At 41.3% G+C, this 20187-nt stretch overlaps 1 protein-coding gene across 1 annotated transcript; it reads left to right on the top strand.

The window, feature by feature from the left end:
• The first annotated feature begins 1251 nt into the window (after positions 1 to 1251).
• On the top strand, positions 1252 to 19078 carry SYT15 (synaptotagmin 15). The gene is made up of 8 exons (XM_050958611.1): positions 1252 to 1781; positions 6831 to 7041; positions 7720 to 7862; positions 8546 to 8841; positions 9713 to 9883; positions 11003 to 11123; positions 15561 to 15740; positions 17178 to 19078. The coding sequence occupies exons 1-8, from the start codon at positions 1775 to 1777 to the stop codon at positions 17312 to 17314; spliced, it is 1266 nt and encodes a 421-aa protein (XP_050814568.1). The 5' UTR covers positions 1252 to 1774; the 3' UTR covers positions 17315 to 19078.
• Positions 19079 to 20187: the final 1109 nt, after the last annotated feature.

Raw genomic sequence — 20187 nt, forward strand, 5'->3', positions numbered from 1 at the left:
GGTACTTGACTTTTTTCCAACATGAATCCTATTTTTTTTATTTATGCTCATGCTTCCAATCTATCCCCTTTGTACTATTTCTTTCTCCTCACTGGTATTCACAACTCCTCCAGATTTATTATCAACTGTAGATTTCATTAACATGCAGTTTACTCTCGCTTCTAGCCCATTTATGTAGATCAAGGGTAAGCAACCTATGGCATGAGTGCCGAAGGTGGCACGCGAGCAGATTTTCAGCGGCACTCACATTGCCCGGGTCCTGGCCACCAGTCGGGGGGGCTCTGCATTTTAATTTAATTTTAAATAAAGTTTCTTAAACATTTTAAAAACCTTATTTACTTAGGCACAACAATAGTTTAGTTACATATCATAGACTTATAGAAAGAGACCTTCTAAAAACGTTAAAATGTATGACTGGCATGCGAAACCTTAAATCAGAGTGAATAAATGAAGACTCCCGCACAGCACTTCTGAAAGGCTGCCGACCCCTGATGTAGATGTTAAATGAGAACAGAACTCTGCTCTCAACAGCCTGCAGGGAGCCCCTTCAGGACGTGTCTGAGGCATATAGGTGAGGGGCGTCAAGAGAAATTTTGCTCTCCTGCTGTTTTTGCCCAGATGATAAGAAGACTTAATTCACCTTCAACTTTGTTAAATACACTACAATAAATTCTTTGTTCTTTATGGGGCTTAAAACAAGTGAACCAGCCTATTGACGTTTACACTAAGAAATGTATAAATCGTTAATAATTCTTGCACAGTACTTTGCACATCTACAGCACTCAGACACGATAATTTCTACCGTCCTTTGCAAAGATCCTTAACTCCCATTTTAACAAGGGGGAAACTGCAGCAAAGAGGTGAAGCGCTATGCCCACAGCGAGTCAGTGGCAGAATCCCACTCCCCTGCCTTCCAGGCTGCCGCTGGAACAGCTGGAGTCCGCCTCCCAGAGAAAAACCTGGGTTCGAATGTCACGCTTGCCACAGTCCCTGCCCTGAAGTTTGATCCCTATTCAACTAAGCTCCGTTTAGCACGAGCACTTCCAAGGTCTTTCAGTGCAGAGGGCATCGCTCTGCAGGCAGAAAACTCCTTTTCAATAACATGCTCTAACAACACTAGATACCTGCACACTTAAATACACTCGGACTAGGGCTGTTTTCTTAGCTGAACAAACATCGCTCTGATAAAGCCCGGCGCGACTTTCCCAGCAGGAGGCAGGAACCAGAAACCTCCCCTCCCACTAATCCCTCCAGCTGAAGAGCGCAGCTTCAAGGACCAGGAAGCCAGTGAAGGAAGCAGCTTGGTGTTGGTGCTTTTAGTGTACGGATGCTATAAATCTCCGGGGTCGGTGGGCAGGAGGGGCTGACTGCAGAGCCTGCTCCATTGTCCCTGCCCAGCCTCCAGTAGCAGGCAGATCCCTGCAGCCCTTTAAATACCGAGCAGCTCATCTGTGACTAGAGGAGGAGCAGGCTGGGCAGCAGGAGCGAGGGAAGTAGCGGCCAGTTGGCCAAGGACTCGCTGCCTCCCGCTCCCCAATCTCTGGCTGCTGCCTGGGAACACAAGATGCACGTGGGAAAAAGGTCACCAGCTGGCACCTGAGAACTTGGGGCCGTGCTAGTGCTGCTGGGGGGCAGGGAGCCCGTGCACCCCACCGCGGGAAGGGCAGACTGAGACAAGGAGCTGATCACCCTGCCGGGGACTGGGGGAGATGCGGGAGAGCCTGTGACTTTGAGGGACAAAGGATCCAGCCCAGCAGCTGAGGCCCCAAGACCCATGTCTGGTAAGTGCTGCGGTTGGTCTGTAGGGGCCCAGGACATCTCTGGGCCAGGGGGGCGTGGGGAATGGGGTGCAATCCAAGGGGAACCAGTCAGGTGTAACTTGGGGCTCAGATCTCTGCCTAGGGCCAGTGTCCTTGGAACAAATGTGTGCAGTGGGGGTGCTGAGAGCCATTAAACTAAACTGTAAACCCTGTACGTGATGGAAACCACTTCAAGCCAGAGGGTGCAGCAGCACCCCTAGTTCCAGCAGCCCTGTCCCTGGGGAGGTGAGTGCTGGCACTGGACACTTACCTGACCAAGCACCAAGAAGAGAGTGATGCCTGGTATGGGGAGGGGGGCACACAGACACAGCTGTTCTCCCTCTTTCATCTCCCCCCTCCCTAATGCCTCAGGGGACTGGATACCAAACCATTATCAACTGTTCATCAGCCAGGAGAGGGGGCATGTCAATACATGGCTAGGTCCCCTCCAGCACCCCCATGCCTGCATCAAGCTCATCCTTGTTCTTTGATCTAGGTTCCTGTGAACCCAGTCTGAACTGAAATTTCCCTCCTCTTCAAAAATCCAGCCCCTTTCCACACTGATCCTCTCACAAACCACTTTCTAAACTTCCTGAGTTGCTGAAATCTCCAGGTTGCTTCTGTGCTGGGAGAGTGACCTGCTCCATCCTGCTAACATGCTCCTTAAATAAATAACAGAATAATGAACACTTTAGGAAAGTTTAGTTATGGATCCAAAGCAGAATTTGCAGCTCCAACCCATCTCTAGTAACATATGTGAACATGAACCACTATACAGTTATTCAGTTCTCCTCCAGAACCCCAGGTCTGAAGCACCATCCCTCTAATTCTCAGGTCTCCAACTTGATTTTTATTATATGCCATTGGTGATTGCCTTCCTATCAAATAATTGCTTAGATTCTGTTGTATGTAATGCATATAAAGCAGAGAGAGCAAACAAATAAGGAAATGTAAAAGCTGATAGATTTTTCAGAAAACACTCTGCACTTTTCTGTCATAAAGGTTTATGCTAAGACAAATGTGTAAACTATAATGAGAATGAAGAGAAAATACATTGCAGATCTGAGACTTGTGTATGAATTAAAATTTGTGAGGCAGTGCTGCCTGACTATATAAACCACAATAGAATTTACTTGGTATGGCATTGGTATGGTCATTTCTCAGGCTGCAGATTTACCAGAGAGTGGTGGGAAGAATGGGGAGTGGTAGGAGGAGAAAGCTTATATACACAGTTACTTCTGCAAATAATAAACAAGAGACTCTAAGCCTGAGGGAGACAGAAAATCCACCCATCAAAATATTATGCATGCTAAAATCAAGGGTAGTATCTTACACATGTTGATAGCTCATCCTTGCAAAGCCAGAGGTTGGAGGAGATTAGCTGAATGTTCTAACTAGTTCTTTCCATCTCTAACTCCTATGCTCTATATTATACATACAGTACACCAATTTCTCATGAACATAGGTAGTTATTTAATCATACAAACATTTTTCTTCTTCACAACCAATCACACCTATCTTAATGGCTGTCTTTCTGATTTATGCTGCACTGTATCCTCCTTATCTATTGCCTAGTGCTGTTGGTCTAAACAGATAAGGCAAACTGCTTAAAAAAGACAATAAGCCAAATTCTACTTTAGATACAGGAGTGTGAATTCTAATCAGCTCTGTTGAACCCCATAAAATTCCTGTGGATTTACCCAAATAGGAATAAAAGATGGATTTGTTGTCAATGGGTGGGGCAAGTGGGTCAGAAATGTTTAATGATGTGATTCAACAGTGAACAAATTAATCTCACTGAATTTCTGCAAACGTTAAGAGCTCTTTCTCTTTGGATTTACTTCAGTGCATTCCATGGATGGCTGTTGTAGTTACACCACACCACCAGTTGGTTTATTGTCACTGATGGTTGTGTGGATAAGGCTGAGTGGGCAGGCTACATAAGCAGAACACAGGATAGTTGGAAAGGGAGTAAGTGCTCGGAAATGGAGAGAAGGAAATACATTGAAAACAAAGAAATAGCAAAGAAGATAAGTGGTTAAGCTTTTATGGCCTTTGAAATGCTTGTCTTTCTTTAATATACATACATCAGAATGGAGAATAAAACCATGAAGCATACAAACATTTGCAGTGCAGATATTACACCTGTGGAACTATTTCATTTTTACCACTGCTCATTTTATCATGGAATTTAGCTAAAAGACTTACCTTCATCAGACACTTCTCATTCTGCTCTTCAAAAAGCAATGGATAAAGATTTGTACATTTGCCAGTTTTATCTACATGAGTGTTTCAGTGGAAGTTTATGAGTATGCTCTCTAAGACTAGCAGGTAATGTGCATCTACAGAAGTTCTTTGCTCAAGAGTGAATTTCTGAGTTGCCAGTTTCCTCAAACTTCAAATTTATGCAATAGTTAAGAAATTAGGTTACCAGTTTAGCACACCCAGACTTTCAAGAATAATATTAATCCACAGCAAACAGGCAAACGAGTTTCCTGTTTCCCAGAGTGATTATTATAATCATAGGCTGGATATGTTTTGGTTTCTAGACACACTATCTACAGATTACAAGAAAAAGATGACATTCATTGTTCTAAAAAGTCCATATGTTGGTTGAGAGGAGGGGAAGATATAAAAGCAGATTAAAAAATAAAGGAACAAAAAAGAAGTATGGTCACAACCTCTATTTAATCACACAGAGATCAGACTAGATGATCCAATGTTCCTTTCTGGTCCTAAAAATCTTTGAATGAATAGTTTTTGCTTGTATTGCCATGCAGGCTGCTGATTAAATACAGATCCCCTACCACACCTCAGGAGGAGATAAAGAAAAGCAGGGAATTCATAAATAACATGTATGTGTGAAGTATAATCGGAGGTAGCACTACTAGAGAACCATTTATTCACTTCATACTATTTGATCACTTCAAAATCTGAACAAATATTTTATCCAGTATTATTTACTGAAAGCAGACTGTGCTTGATGGTGTACAAATAAGACAGGATTCCTCTTCCTCCCATCACAAAAAGAGTTTAGAATCTAGTTCAGAACTTCAAATACAGCCAGAATAATTCGGAAACCAGAGAGAAGCCTGGTTTAAAATGCCATCAAACTCTGGGAAAGTTCAGCTCCAGATCTAGACTTTGTGGCTCCAGCTCCAGCCCATGTGACCCCAAAACATATCACCAGGGGATAGCATGAACTTGAGAAATTTTGCAATGATCAGCACTGAAAGCCTTTGCAGAAAAAATGTGTTTTAAGGAGGGGGCTTAAAGCAGTAGAGGGAGGTTTTCTGGACCTTCAAAAGAAGAGAGAGTTAAAAGCCAAAGGGGAGGCCTGGAGAAAGTAAAAGGACACAACAGATACAGATAGGAGGGAAGCGACTCCATGGGTGGAATTCATAACTTACAAAAAGTGAGGCATAAGAAAAGGAAATGCAAGGAAGCCTCATATAGGACACCAAGCACATTCAGAGTTCACCACACCTTCAGTGATCAGAAGGAATTGCAGTGTTGTGGCCACGCCCTCTTTTATGCCCTTGGAATGCTATACAAGGGAGGGGATGAGAGGCCCCATTGACCATGCTCGCTAAAAGATTTAGGGGACTCTTGTTCCTACGTGTAAGAAGATCTAGAGGCCACACTGAAGGAAGTGGCTTTACACTACCTCAGCACCTCCCTCTATTCTGGGGCTGCGGACTGACATTTTAGTCCCCAGCTCAAGTTAGAGCAGCCTGAGGGGTTACCTTGCAATGCTCCCAATCGCCCTGGACTGTTCCAGCAGCCAGGAACAGCCAGGTGTAGGAATGCATCCTTCCCCACTAGGAATCTAGATGGCATGCCACTTGCACCAACGACTCCTGCTTGGGGTGTCATACCACTAGCTATGGTGACTCTGATTTCCAATGGAGTTCCTGGTCTGGGAGGGGGTGGGGTTGTAGTGGGCCTTGTGGTCTCTTTATGGCTTCTGTATTCCAGCAGAGATGGTGTAAAGTAGCCCTGGGGTACCAATGAATTGGGTCCATTATCAATATCCAACTCTTGTTCTTTACTGAATAAGAGATCCTCATGAAGGAATCTCTGCATATTCATCTTTAATTAAAGGCATCTTTGATATTTTGATACATTATCTTCCATTTTTGCTGGCTATAAAATTGCTCCCTCAAGGTTTCATTTTCATCTTAAAAAATCAGGATTCAGGATACAACTTTTAGATGATGTGCCTGAGTTGATCTTTCCAGATCAGAAAACATACATATCCTCTAATTCTGTTTTGTTGTTTCTAAACTTCCTTTGTACTAAAGGTTCTTTGTTTTGTTTCATTTTTAAACTATGTTTTGCCTTTTTCTTCATTTGAACACACTGTCTCAGCTGAACATTGAAGTAAAAGGAAACAAATCAAAGTAATGGTATAATGTGCTGCCCGGTATTTCACCCTACACTGTCTGGCCTGTTTTTCCTGTAACGAGAGCACTACAAAATCTCTCATGGTAATTGAAATAAAAATAAAAACACTTTGGCATTTACTTATATTCTATGCAGGTTCTTATTCCATGCTCATCACCATAGTATCTGATCACCTTCCAGTAGAGTATTAAGAGATGTAACTAATATCTATCAGGTGGTGTTAGGTTCTCCCATCCTCTATCCAAGGGAGTGTTTTGTTTTGGTAGGTTTCTGTTAACTATAAGTTGCTATATATTTATGTTAGAGAAGGCAGGTCAAAGAAATGTGCTTTGCAGCTGGAGTGGAAGATGGTGAAGGTTTATGATGGTCCTTAATTTCTGGAGGAGTTCATTCCAGTCTCAGACTGGCCCCACAAGAAAACTCTTGAGGGTCAAATTCTATTTCCGAAGTTTCAGCCAATATAACTGACAGTGAAATAAGCAGATCCATTCTCATCAAATCTTTCAGCAAACCAAAAAACTGTAAGTTCTTGGTCCTAGGAGCATTTTCTTAAATTTAAATATTCCTGGCCAAAAAACCCTATATGTACTGATGATCCCACTTTGTATGCTTTCCTGTAACCAGAACAGGTAGCTGCTGTGGCTGGAGGTGTAATAGGAGGAATCCTTTTATTGATCCTTATTGGAATAGCAGTGTACCTGCTTTGGAAGAAGATATGCCTCTTACCTTCCTATGAGGAACTCACAAATTCAGTCACACCAACACATCCAGATGCCAGTCTGGAAGATCAGACTTTAACCCAGCCATCTTCTGTAATTCAACCAAAAAGCATAAGGTAAATAGACGTCTTTTTCTTCCTATGGGCTACTGTTTATAAAGCTACATACTTCTCTACCTGCCAAAGGCGCAAATGTGGGACACAAGATCTGACAGAAACCCAAAATGAAGTGGGGAGAGGGGAGGAAATCAATCATGTAGGAAAGGTAAAATACTGTGTGATTCATTCCTTTAGAGTAAGTGACTGTTACTGCAACCTCAGTTCAGTAATTCTTTTTTTCTGATGTATATGATGGAATGTAATTTAACAATAAAAAGGTAGGGAAACTAAACTTATGTGGACCATGGATAACTTTGTTGGTTCTCAAATTCTGATGTGCTCAATCTCCAAACAAAAAAGTTCAATTGATTCTTTTTTTCTTTGAAGCATTAATTAAAGAGAAGGAGAGGGGATCTGACTGACAGTTTATTGTATGCAAGGTGCCCACCATATTGAGGGCCACAAATCCCTTACTGGGACTTCTAGGTGCTACCCTCATACAAATAAATAACGTTCTATAATTTTTATATTGGTTAAACAAGGGGTATTGCATTATGAATCACTTCCACCTAAGGACTAATGCATCTACAAACAATTTCTGCAAGACTATGGAACTACAACTAAATGTATTATTCTCTGATGAAGTTTGGTTTTCTTAGATAAACTGGAAGAGTTGTTTGTTGTTGTTCTGAGCAGAACTAGAAGCGTTCCGTTCATCATTCCACCAAAATTTCATGGGCGAGACTGGTTTAACCTGACAAATGGAGAGCAGGTTCAGGACGACAGTGACCCCTACGTGACTCCGGAGTCTGGGCCCCGGTGTTCTTTTCACTCCTTGGGTATGATGACAATGCAAAGGTGGGACAGATTATTGGAAAGGAAGCTTGAGTACTGTGCAACACATTTGAGGTGCAAATATTATACCCTGCAATTGTTATCTGGCCACACTCTGGAGTGATATTGCTTATCTAAATATATAATATCACAAAGTGTAGATACACTATGGTATTCTTCAGTAATAGCCCCAAACACTACACTGTATGTTTAGAAAGGAATTGGGCCAGACTGGGGCCACCCCTTACACTGTTGTACAAGGCCTAGGGTAGAGCACAAGAAGCAAGTCTTTCCTTGAATCTTCGAAATAGGGACAACACCAGGGCTGCTTGGGGCTAGTGTCTGGTCAGTGCTAGCATCTCCCACAAGGGGCGGACATGGCCAGTTGCAGAAGGGAGCATATGCTGCACTCTGGAGGGCTGGAACAAACATCAGCTACATTCCCCCAGTAGTTGTCCACAGCAGAATCACTACAGAAGCCTCCATAACAATATTAAGAAGAAAAGAGATGAGTCTACAAACTCTCCTCAATCTTTGAATAAAGGAATTCAAATGCAGAATTTATACACAGAGATAAACTCTGAATAAAGAAGAGCTTTACATGATTTCCCTAAAGAGGCAGTAGCTGTAAGAAACACTGCTGTAGTCTGAGGTTAACTTGCTTGGATTTGTTTTTTATTTTGCAAAGCTGGAGCTTATGTCATAGGGTCTATCAACCCAGAGCTGTACAAGTTCCCTGAAGACAAGAGCGAGACAGACTTCCCTGAGTGCAACATTGGCCGTCTTTGGTTCTCAGTGCAATATGAGCAAGAGGCTGAAAGGCTTCTCGTCTCCTTGATTAAAGCTAGAAAACTGCAGCCTCCTACAGATTCCTGCAGTCCCTTTGTGAAAATTTATCTGCTGCCTGATGAAAGGCGTTACCTTCAGTCCAAAACCAAACGCAAAACACTCAACCCTCAGTTTGATGAAAATTTTATTTTTCAGGTACTTGCCTTTTAACTTGAATGGTACAACTGATGTGTCACTCTGGCTGTCAGGGAAACAAGATCACTAGGTTGTGCAGCCTGGAGGTCTATGTCATCTCAGGGCAGACCTTTCCCAGCACATACATTGTCACAATGCTGTCTAGCTGTTAGGCAATTTATTATTATTATTTGTGCTGTCAGGGCCAATTAGGGGTGTGTGTTCATGTTAGGCACTGTAAAAAACACAAAAGAGATGGTCCCGTACCCCAACAAATGTACAAGCTAAATCAAACAAATCTTATTTGATATTTCATCTACACTATTTGGTTTGCACTATTTTGCCCCAAGTAGCATAGATACTGGCATCTTCATTTCTGATTTTTTATAATATATTATGTTTATCATAGTATCAGAGGGGGTAGCCATGTTAGTCTGTATCTGTAAAAAGTGAAAAAGAGTCCTGGGGCACCTTATAGACTAACAGACATATTGGAGCATAAGTTTTTGTGGGTGAATACTCATTTCATCATGCATCTGACATGCACCTGACAAAGTGGGTATTCACTCACAAAAGCTCATGCTCCAATACATCTGTTAGTCTATAAGGTACCACAGGACTCTTTGTCTATGTTTATCATAGTTCTCAGTGCATTTATACACAGAAAATACAACCTCAAAAGCCAGAAGCAGCAGTGGGCATACTGGGATGCAGATTATCATAGCTATTTTGCTAATAAGAAATATAAATATATATCCTATTTTAAATACAGAAATTACATGCCCTAAAATATTTCAGAGATATATGCATCACATGTATGGTAATGATAAGTTGCAGAGCTATGTAATAAATTATATTGTTATATTGAAATGTTCTGCCTACTTTTGTACAGGTTTCTAGTAAGACATTGTATCAACGGACTCTGAAATTCTCAGTCTACCATGTCGATAAACAGAAAAAGCACCATCTCCTAGGCCAAGTGATTTTTCCTTTGAAAAATGAGACATTAACTGGTGACAGCAAACTAGTAATTTGGAGAGATTTGGAAGCAGAAAACCTGGAGGTAGGCAATTAATTAAAGGGTATATTCATTAGGCAAATACCACTCTGTTTTGTGTTTTTGAGCTTTCCCATCGTGATGGGCCTATTGGGGAGGCCAGGGAGTTTCACAGCACATATGTAGTACCTGCGCATGGGCACAGATGAGGCAGAGGAAGGCAAGATCAAATATGGGATTGTTTTTGTTAAAAGCTAGGGGATTAGAGTTTACCAAGGGTCTTAACATGCGCCGTGGGGGAGGGAAGTGTCATATGCAGCACTATAACACTTAATGCTTCCCATCACAGTGTTTAGCACAGGAATGAAAAGGCTGCATCTGCACACAGCTATCTCCCCAATGTCTAGGATGAGGCATAAAAGCTAAATGAAAAAACACCTGCTACCGTTTGCTTGTGTTATGAATTAATGGGGACACAAGAAAGGCCCAGCACAAAGCAGGATGAACAATGCTGTATCCCAAATGAGGAGGAGGGATGGGAATGCAGGAAAGCTGTTGGCTGGCCTTCAGGGAAACCTTTTTCATGTGTGTTAATATGACTCAGTGGGTAATACTTTCATAGCACATCAAGACGGTTTGACCACCATTTATGTAAACCCAGAAAAGCCAGAAACTTGGTTAGTGACAATTCTGAGAATACTTCATCCTGTTACAATGCAGAATTACAGTATTACTCCTGCTGGTGCTGGGGGACTGGGAGGAGGAGGAGATGGCTTCCTGCCTTGGGGCGGGGGCGCAGAGAGTGAGTGTATTGGGGTGGCAGGGTGGGAAATGACACCTTGATAGTGTTGGGTGGATAGGAGGCACAGCTGAGACTAGGATCCAGAAAGAAGGGCCAAATCCTGTTCACTGATGTAAATAACTATTTATGTGAATAAGGGCAAGCAGGTTTTACTGGGAGGGATAAAGCCAAAATCTCCTGCAAAGAACCATAGAGCAATAATCACTATGTAGGCAATTATACTAGTGGCCAACTGTACCTTTCAATTACCCCAGCAGTGAAATACAGAGATGCTAGAATTCATGTCTCATTCTTAAAGTGGCAGAAATCACTGTTTCCCAATATATCTGACTGAAAAGAAAGCCTTTTAAATGCATTTTAATAGTGACCTTCCGCTTCCAAAGCCTCCTTCAGAGTACGGCGATATCCAGTTTTCTCTCAGCTACAATGACTACCTGGGCCGTCTCACTGTAGTGGTGCTGAGAGCGAAGGGATTAAAATTCCAGGATGAGAGAGATGCTGCCAGTGAGTATTACCTTCCTCTATTACTACCCCTGGATTCCTGCTCTGGTTTGCTTCTTCTGGCCCATCTTCACAGTGCTTACGTTAAGTGACTCCACTGAAAGACCAAACACCAGGGAGATTTAATTTCTGCACAGAAGCAAACTGTGTTGTGTTCCTGTGCTAACTAGATTCGGATATTTGCTGTTTGCATAGTCATTGGGTGGGAACCTGGTTTACAGAGAGGAGGGAAACTAAAGGAAGGCAAGACGCTTGTCAAATCCCATTGTGTCCTGCTTTCTGCTTTGCCTCCATTACAACCTGAGGAAGCTGCAGGTAGAGCATTGCACCAGTGAATCTGCTGTTACGGTTGAGAGAGCATGTCCTGGACAAAGCCTGTATTTCTGAAGTTAATGTTCAGCCCAGAAGCAAATGATTTTTGGAAGGTATAATTCTGGCATAATTCTGTTGGGCCATTTTAGAGATGTCCCTGGGATTTCAGCACGTGGACTGAAGGCAGACTAGGGCTCAATATGCAAGGAAATCTTTTGAACATGTCCATTGCTCAAGACAAATATTGATGGCAAGAAAAAGGACAGCAGATAGAGGAGGCAGGAAACATGGCTTTGGACGAGTATACAGTCGCCACTGAACTTTCAAAGCATGAAAAATGTATATAGTTTTAAAATGCATATTTGTGTAACAGCACTAATATAGCCTGTTAGTAGATGTTTGCTGATCAGGTAATAGCTAGCAAGACACTGAAATTCCCTTAGCTTTAGGTCAGATCATACCTTTTCTTTTTAGTAATTTGAAATCTCCATGTGCTAAAATCACACAGGCTCATTAAAGATAGCCATTTTTTCCAGTATGTAGATCTAATGTGAATCAAAGCTTCTGTTTTGGCACATCTAGATAAATAGGGCCTGACCTTTAAAATAGGACTCAACCGGGCCTCCATTTGTGGGAGGCATAATATTGTGTCTACAAATAAGGAGGCCTGTGGGATTGTGCCTGCAATTAACTGTGGATGCAAATGGTTTGCCCTGGTGTCCTTGGCCAAGCTTTACTCCCCCAACATCCTTTTATGTGGTGAATATCAGCTGGTTGCTGTCCTTCAGTCTAGTGGGAAAGTTGGGGTGGGGGTTGCATTTCAGAGTTGATGTACGTAGAGATTGGCCTCAAAACCCACAGATCCAAACACCCTGAATTGGTGGATATTCAAATACATCTCTGAATCCAACAGTGTCCGTCTCTAGTGATTTGTGAAGGGATTGGGGATAAAAGGAGCCATATCAATGTAAAAGTTTTTCTCTTACAGTTGAGTACAGTTTAATTTTCTCTATAGAGATCGTCAGTAGCTGTAATTATAAAGTGTGTAGAGTGACAGTCTCATTGATGGAGAAGAACTGTCTTTGTACAAGATATCTATAAACATCCAGACAGTGGGACTCATGCTATTAACCCCAAAATAAATGCACTCTCAAAAATTGTTATAATGTCACTAGAGATGAATTTTCCTTGTTTAGGCCAGGAATGTTGTAAGAGGAGTTGTACAGTAGTAGCACTGAAAATACCCATCTTTCAAGTAAGCAAAGTCATGACCTAACTAGTACTGCCTCTGCACTAAGAGGTAAATAATGGACAGGCAGAAAGCAACTATTATAAATGGGCACTAGAAAGCAAACAGACAGCTAAGATAAGGATATTTATACAACGGACTTCCAGGAGATAAATTGCAAATGAGGTGAATGCAGGGTCCTGAGGTTGGAAAAGGTCAAGACAGAGGTTTTGAGAGGAGAGAGAGAGAGAGAGTGTGAGTGTGTGCGTGCGTTCTCCTCTCACATCTCATCTCTGCTCCGGCCCAAAGTGCAGGACTTTAAATTGTGCAGCAGTGAGAGTGAGATTAAATTTCTTTCATCACATTGGCCATTGAGCTGCTGTGTTAATTTGATGCCAGGCTCTTGCACATTATTGTAATAATCAGTGCATTGACGGGGCTGTGGAAGCTCTCCAGGAGGAAGAAAGGAAGGAAGGAAGGAAATGCTGTCAATAAGCAATTCCCCACGATAAATGTCTAATATTTAAAGACCTTTAAACAAACAGCCCTTATTTCCTTTGATAATGTCCACTGCTACAGCCGACTTAAAGTGACTGCAGATTCTCTGGCAAATCCTAAAGGGAAGAACTTGAATGAGAAGGCTGTTACATTTACAGTTTATAGGCTCTCTGTTTCTATACTGATTGTTGTTAATTATGATGATATGTATTACTATAGGACTTAGGATCCTCAATCATGGACCAGGACCCCAGTGTGCTAGGTGCTGTACAACCACAGAACAAAGAAAAGGTCCCTTCCCCAAAGAGCTGATCTTGGGAGCAAGGGCTTTGTATTCTATAGCAAGGTATAGGCCAATAAGGGAATGTTTACTGATTGACTAAAACTTGAGTGACTGTAATGCTTGTGAAAATGAGGAGTGGCTTGATCCAGGCTTAGTGCAGGCAGTTTATGGGCTAACTTCTTTAAGCCAAGGCATACCACAATCAACATACCTCAGCTGTTGTGTGAAAAGCCACTACTCTGATAAATCCATGGTCTCTCTTGAGCAGAAACTGCTGACTAACTAAGTTTGTGATGTGGATAAACCAGGACTAAAATGTTAATCTCCAAACTCCTGTTGGGACCTACTGACTTCCATTGATTTGAAGGGGAGCAGGATCAGTAAGTTACCTGAGATTTAAGTTGAACTCATGTCCCTATAGATGAAAATCTCATGTACTAGCTACAGTGGGTCACAAAGCATCTAAAACATCATCTATAATTTACTTGAACTTCCAGATGTCCTTTCAAAAGCTGATTCTCTAGCTATATGGATAATCCACAATGATACCAAAACAATTGTTCTTCTGATCAAAGAACATTATTCATGCAAAACCAAGATCTGAGGTAAAAGGAACTGAGAAATTACATTAACTCAAAACCAATTTACCAAGATTAAAAAAGAGATTGGATATTTATATGGAAATCAAAAATATTCAATTATTATATATCCAGTTGTCATAATTAATTATAACAACATTTTGGAAGGGATATTCAACCTTGTGCTTCAGGGTTTAAGTCAATCCCTAACCATAGAGACCAGGAGAAGATCTATGCCGGGTGTGTGTGTGTGTGTGGGGGGGGATTCACTTACATTTGCCTATTGCTGCGTTTTTGCCCCTTCCTCAGAGACTGGATATTGGACTACACGGATCTTGGATTTGACTCAAAATGGCAATTTCTAAAGTTTATCTTCAAAAATTACTAACTGAGAGTGGGATTATGTTCTTATTCTGAAGATGATTGGGTTCCCCGTACCATTCCCCAGTGAATCAGACTGTTCAGGACTGAGCATAATTTTAATTATTTTGCAACAAAAGATTGGAAATGATGGTGGGCCTGGATTTTTTTCTGCTGTCTTCTCCCTGAATGGCAGGGAGTAAGAAACAGTTGCAGCAGGGGAGCTCTTATTTCTCCCTTAGGAAAACATTACTGTTTAGCCACTAAGATCAACCTTCTTCTATCTTGCCAGTGAATACTGAAGATGAAGAGAGAACATGGAATCATTTAGAGCAGGGGTAGGCAACCTATGGCACACGTGCCGAAGGCGGCACATGAGCTGATTTCAGTGGCACACTACCCGGACCCTGGCCACCATTCCGGGGGGCTCTGCATTTTAATTTAATTTTAAATGAAGCTTCTTAAACATTTTAAAAGCCTTATTTACTTTATGTACAACAATAGTTTAGTTCCGTATTATAGACTTATAGAAAGAGACCTTCTAAAAACGTTAAAATGTATTACTGGCACACAAAACCTTAAATTAAAGTGAATAAGTGAAGACTCGGCACCCCACTTCTGAAAGGTTGCCAACCCCTCATTTAGAGGCTGCTTTGGCTCTTATTTTCAAATGTTGGCTAAACAACACTGAGGAGCAGGGTCAGTCCAGACAGGAAGCAAGGGAGACTTTTTCTTGCTGCTCTTCCTCCACCTCACCCTTCTTTTTCTATTTGGCAAGGTCTCTTAGAAGAAATAATCAACCAAACAGAGACAATTTTAAACAGCCCTCAGCCACCTCTTTATTTCCCAACTGCCGATACCTTCCACAAATTTACCCATCCACTCAAAGGAGTTTAAAAATTCAGTGAGACTTAACTACCTGCGTAAGTACTGTCTGGAACAGGGATTCTGCCTTCCTGACTGAGGATCTAAATAGTCAGTGTACTTGCTAGATAATGTCAGTGCATACTGCCATCTTTCTTCAAGTGTCATCAGGCTTTCATCTAATTAGTTTTATGACCTAATTTGTTTTAAATATAGTTTCTGAAATCATGAAATTGTTTTGAATTATCTTTATCCTTTTCTCTCAAGTGCCCCTGACATGTTGTTTTCTTCTCCTTGGAATTTTTTTTTCACCTCAGGTGTGTATATCAAAGTGTCCCTAATGAACCACAATAAATTCATTAAATGTAAAAAGACAACAGCTGTTCTGGGATCTCCCAATCCAGTCTATAATGAAACCTTCAGCTTCAAGGCAGACCAGATGGAGCTGGATACAGCAAGCCTGAGCCTGTCTGTGCTCCAGAGTGCTGAGGGAGACAGTAAGAAACAGAATTTACTATATCTGAGATATACTAAAGCTCTTCCTAGGTTCTTGTATATTTGCAGCAAGGCAAGGCTTACTCTTGATAATTCTAAACACAGGAGTGTCACAGTAACCTGCACTGATAACCATCAGGAGCTAATGGGCAGCCAGGTATTTCAGAAGCTGTTGTTTAGATGACTAAACCTCCAGAAGAAAGATTAAAAGAGCTGACATTAAAAAAAATGATTTTAAATACAATTCATATGTTAGATGTCATTCATTCTATAGCCTTCTAATCATGTACATTTTTGAGTCTCACAGTGAGGAAAATGAACAACAATCATTTTAGAGCCATTCACTAGTCTGTTTGGGTATGTTCCTTACATGTTTTTCAGAGACTGGATATATCTGGAATGTTCCTTGATATTAGATATCTAATGTGATATTAGAATGACATGTGGAAATTCTCCATACACATATTCATAAATCCAATACTTGCTTTACAGCAACATCAGTAAGAAAGTAATCTAGACAGACAACAGCTTGTCATTTGAAATTTGAGTTGGGAAGGAGGAAATCCTGTTTCAAATCCTGTTTGAGATTAACTGAAACTTTAAATCGGCACCAGAACTGCTGCAATCTAGTCAATTTCTGTATATTAGCAGCTGCATTCTGCTCTTTCTCTAGCCCAAGCATGAATTCAGTATTGAAACACAAAAGCTTTCATGGAGTTACCATATAAAATGTTTAGGTGAATGGACTGACATTGGGGGATTGGTAATGGCCTGCATTCTGATTAAGATGTAAATGTATAACAGTTTTTATGTAAGGATCTTAAAAGTGCTTTACACACATTAATACATTTCTGTGAGGCAGGTTCAGATGATCATCCCCATTTTACATATGAGTAATTGAAGCTTGGAAAAGTTAAGTGATTTGCCCACTGTCACAGAGTCATTGGCAGAGCCAGAAACAGAATCCAGATCTTCTGACTCCTAGTCAGATGCTCCACTAACTAAATATGCTTCCTCCATGAGCCAAAAGCTTTTCATCTTTCAACCTTGGTCTGAATCCTAGCCAAGTTGGTGGTGACCACAGCAGGGCACATCTTTGAAATAAATCTCTGCGTGGAAGGTTTTGAGGATATAAAGATCGGTTTGCCCAGAACAGAAGCTGATCTGACTGCGTGTGCGCGACCTGCAATATCTCCCAACAGTTGAGTCACTGGTGGGAACTCTGCAGTGGTGGGGGTGATCATCTTTAATGTGTATATACTGAGAGAACACTATATCCCCAGAACTACAGCACACACTTTGGAAATTTTGATTAAAAAAAAATACTCTCTTATCATACAGACATTAAAAGAAATGCTGTTGTTCCACTCCTAGGTAAGGATCTAGCCAGAACATAGTAAGGGTGCTGGCCACTAACTACATTCTTTTTTTCTATTCAGAAACCCACCTACTGGGTCGTGTAGTGGTTGGGCCCTTCATGTACACAAGGGGCAAAGAGCTGGAACACTGGAATGAAATGATCAGCAAGCCCAAGGAGTTGGTTAAACGATGGCACGCTCTCTGCCGCAACACCTAATTGAGCAGCATCACTCTCTCTGAACAGCACCTGAAAGATGAGGACTCCTTTAAAATGTAGCAGCTCTCATATTTTTTCTGAATCCAAAGACACGCACAGAAAACTTTCCCACCATTTAATCTCTGCAACCAGCCAACAACTTAAAATTTATCCTCCACTAAACATACAGAAAAGTCAGTCTCTCCTTGGCTGAAACAGAGTCTTTCCTCTCCCTCCAAAATGTTTTTCCAGTACTGTTTCGTCAACATACAGTAGATCACACAAAGCAGAAAGACAAACACGAGTACCCTAATCCCGTGACCAGTTATTTGAGCTGCTAATCTTGGCCATTCATTTCCTCATTTGGACTGAATGCCAAACAAGCTACAAATAGTCCTTAAGGATACTGGGCCTGATTCACCACATCACTACTTCAGTTCTAGACTAGTGAAGCTTTACTGAAATTAATGGAGTGCCACAGGCATAGAACTGAAGTAACATAACGGGGTCAATCAGGCCCAAAATATATATGTCAGCTGAATACAGTAAGCATTGTAAATATTTGAATTATCCAGAACACCTGCTTTATATTTCAAATTAGTGTAAATTTGATTCTGGTTTATCATGACCCAGCAGCCATAACATATTTCTGTGAATCTCAAAATAACATACTTCTGTCAACAGTTTAGTTGAATGTCTGCTATTGACTCCAAAAACACACCTTCTGGTGACATTGAAGACAAGGTAAAAGTATTGAAAATGTTGGCTAAAATTCTGATATTACAGCCTTGATAGCGTAAACTCTGGCAGAATGAAACGGTGGTGGTGGTGGTGATTCCTTCATTTCTTTATTAAGTAAAGTGGATCAATTATATTTTAATTAGAATAAAAGCAACAGGACAGCCTCACTTCTTGATGGCTCACCTAGGACTTGAACACAGTACTTTTTACATCCTAACCTAAAATCATAAGCCAGACCAACAAACTGCCTTCTAATGCAGCATTTAGTACGATATGTTTCAATCAGCATTGTAATCTTTACAGTTGAGATAAAACAGGCTTCCTTTCAAACCGGATACAGTGTTAATTAACCTAATATGTCAAAAGTAGAGCTCTCTTGAGAACCAGAGCACTTTTCCTTTTGAAAATGTTGCTGCTGTCTGAAGGTGGTAGCATGAATGTCTGAAATGGGCAGTAGTACAGAAGGTTCAAAATCTGCCTGAGCTCTCAAGTGAAATATATTGGGGGCTTCAATCTAATTGTGAGAAGTCATGTGGGAGCCTCATATCTCATAGTTTGTTATGAATAGCAATGTATGTACAAGAGAGGTCCAATATTGGTGAATCAGGGATGAAGACATATTGGACTGGTTATGTAAAGAAACTTGTAAAGTACCTGACCACACTATGTCTGCCTTGAATCAGTACTGTTAAGTCCTCAGAACTTTGAATAAATCTGGTTTCCCAATTTTATTCCCCAAAAGCTGTTTTAAAAACAGTCTAATATGCAGCAAGTCTGATTTGAGGAGGAAAACAATATGACAGTGTGCTAACCTATATTGTTACAGTAAAATTGTAACAGACACTAAAATTACTCTTTGTGCATCCCCCCCTTAAATTAGTAAAACCTAACTAATTTGGCTGTAAATGAAGGTGAACAATAATGTGTTTCAGTTAGTTAGGTTTATGGTGTGTGTTTATGTAGTCTTAATTTGTAATGTACTATATCTGTTAATATAAATGCTGCTAGGCTAGGAAACAAAGGATTTTTGTTTCTTCGCTTGCACTTTTCTTTCTCGCCGCACAGTATCCTGTATGTAATAAAAAAAAAATACATTGCACCAGTGCTGTCTCCTTTATTTATGCTTCTTATACATTACAGAATGACGAGTGCTGGGACAATGTAAGGTTTGTTATTCACTGATTCTAAATAAAGTGATGGAGAAATGGATCTGTGGGGATTAAAGGATACTCATCAATAACCTTGCACTTGGGCTGTTGTCATGGGTGTTGGAATTGCTGTTCAAGGCTAATCTGAGTAACAGGAGTTGGAAAGGTCACATCTGATTCCTCACTAGAGAATGCTGTTGCTTGAATACAAAGCCACAAAAAAGAGGCATGACAGAACTGGGGGCAGATCCTTAGCTCGTGTAAAATGTCATAACTCCATTGACTTGAAGTCGGTGGTGCAATGGCAAGTCACACCAGCTGAGGTTTAGCCCAATGGTCTTTTATTGTCCTTGAGAGAGATTTATGATGGAGTGAAGATAAGGAATGAACAGCAATACTTACCAGTCCTCAATCACTTTCCTGGCTGGAATCTCCTCACTTCCTAAATATGGAAAGCACAAATACTCACAGTTGAATGTAAGCGAATGAAACAATTAATCCAGATCCCAAAAGTAGATAGAAAAGAAGAAACAGAAGCTATGAGTTAAGTTTGTATAAGATGCAACATCTTTCACAGTATTTCCTGTCACTGTGCCCCCAAATGAGAATTGCTTATTCAACAGTTGTTCTGCAGTTAGCATGTAGAGATGCATACCTCCCTTTGAGTCATTCTCTAGCCATATCAACACAGCTCCACAATGTAAATTACATATGTCATAGGATGAGATAATCCTTTAAGGGGTTTAGCGCTTACACACAGGGTCATGAATGTAGGGCTGGGGGAGGGGAGATGGGGTGTGGGAGGGAGTGCGGGGTGTGGGAGGGGGTGCGCTGTGCAGGAAGGGGCTCATGGCAAGGGGTTGCAGTGCAGGAGGGCTGCTGGATGTACGAGGGGGCCCAGGGCAGGAGATTGGGATGCAGGAGGGGGTGCGGAGTGCGGGGGGGCTCAGGGCAGAGGATTGGGGTGCAGGGCGGGTGTGGAGTGCAAGGGATCAGGGCAGAGTG

The sequence above is a fragment of the Gopherus flavomarginatus genome, chromosome 6 (assembly GCF_025201925.1).
Source record: "Gopherus flavomarginatus isolate rGopFla2 chromosome 6, rGopFla2.mat.asm, whole genome shotgun sequence".
Taxonomy (NCBI): Eukaryota; Metazoa; Chordata; order Testudines; family Testudinidae; genus Gopherus; species Gopherus flavomarginatus.

Excerpts from the sequence above, each read along its gene's own strand:
- SYT15 (XM_050958611.1), top strand. Across the intron at positions 7,863-8,545 it reads GTGTTCTTTTCACTCCTTGG|CTGGAGCTTATGTCATAGGG; the intron begins GTATGATGACAA and ends TATTTTGCAAAG. Across the intron at positions 8,842-9,712 it reads ATGAAAATTTTATTTTTCAG|GTTTCTAGTAAGACATTGTA; the intron begins GTACTTGCCTTT and ends ACTTTTGTACAG.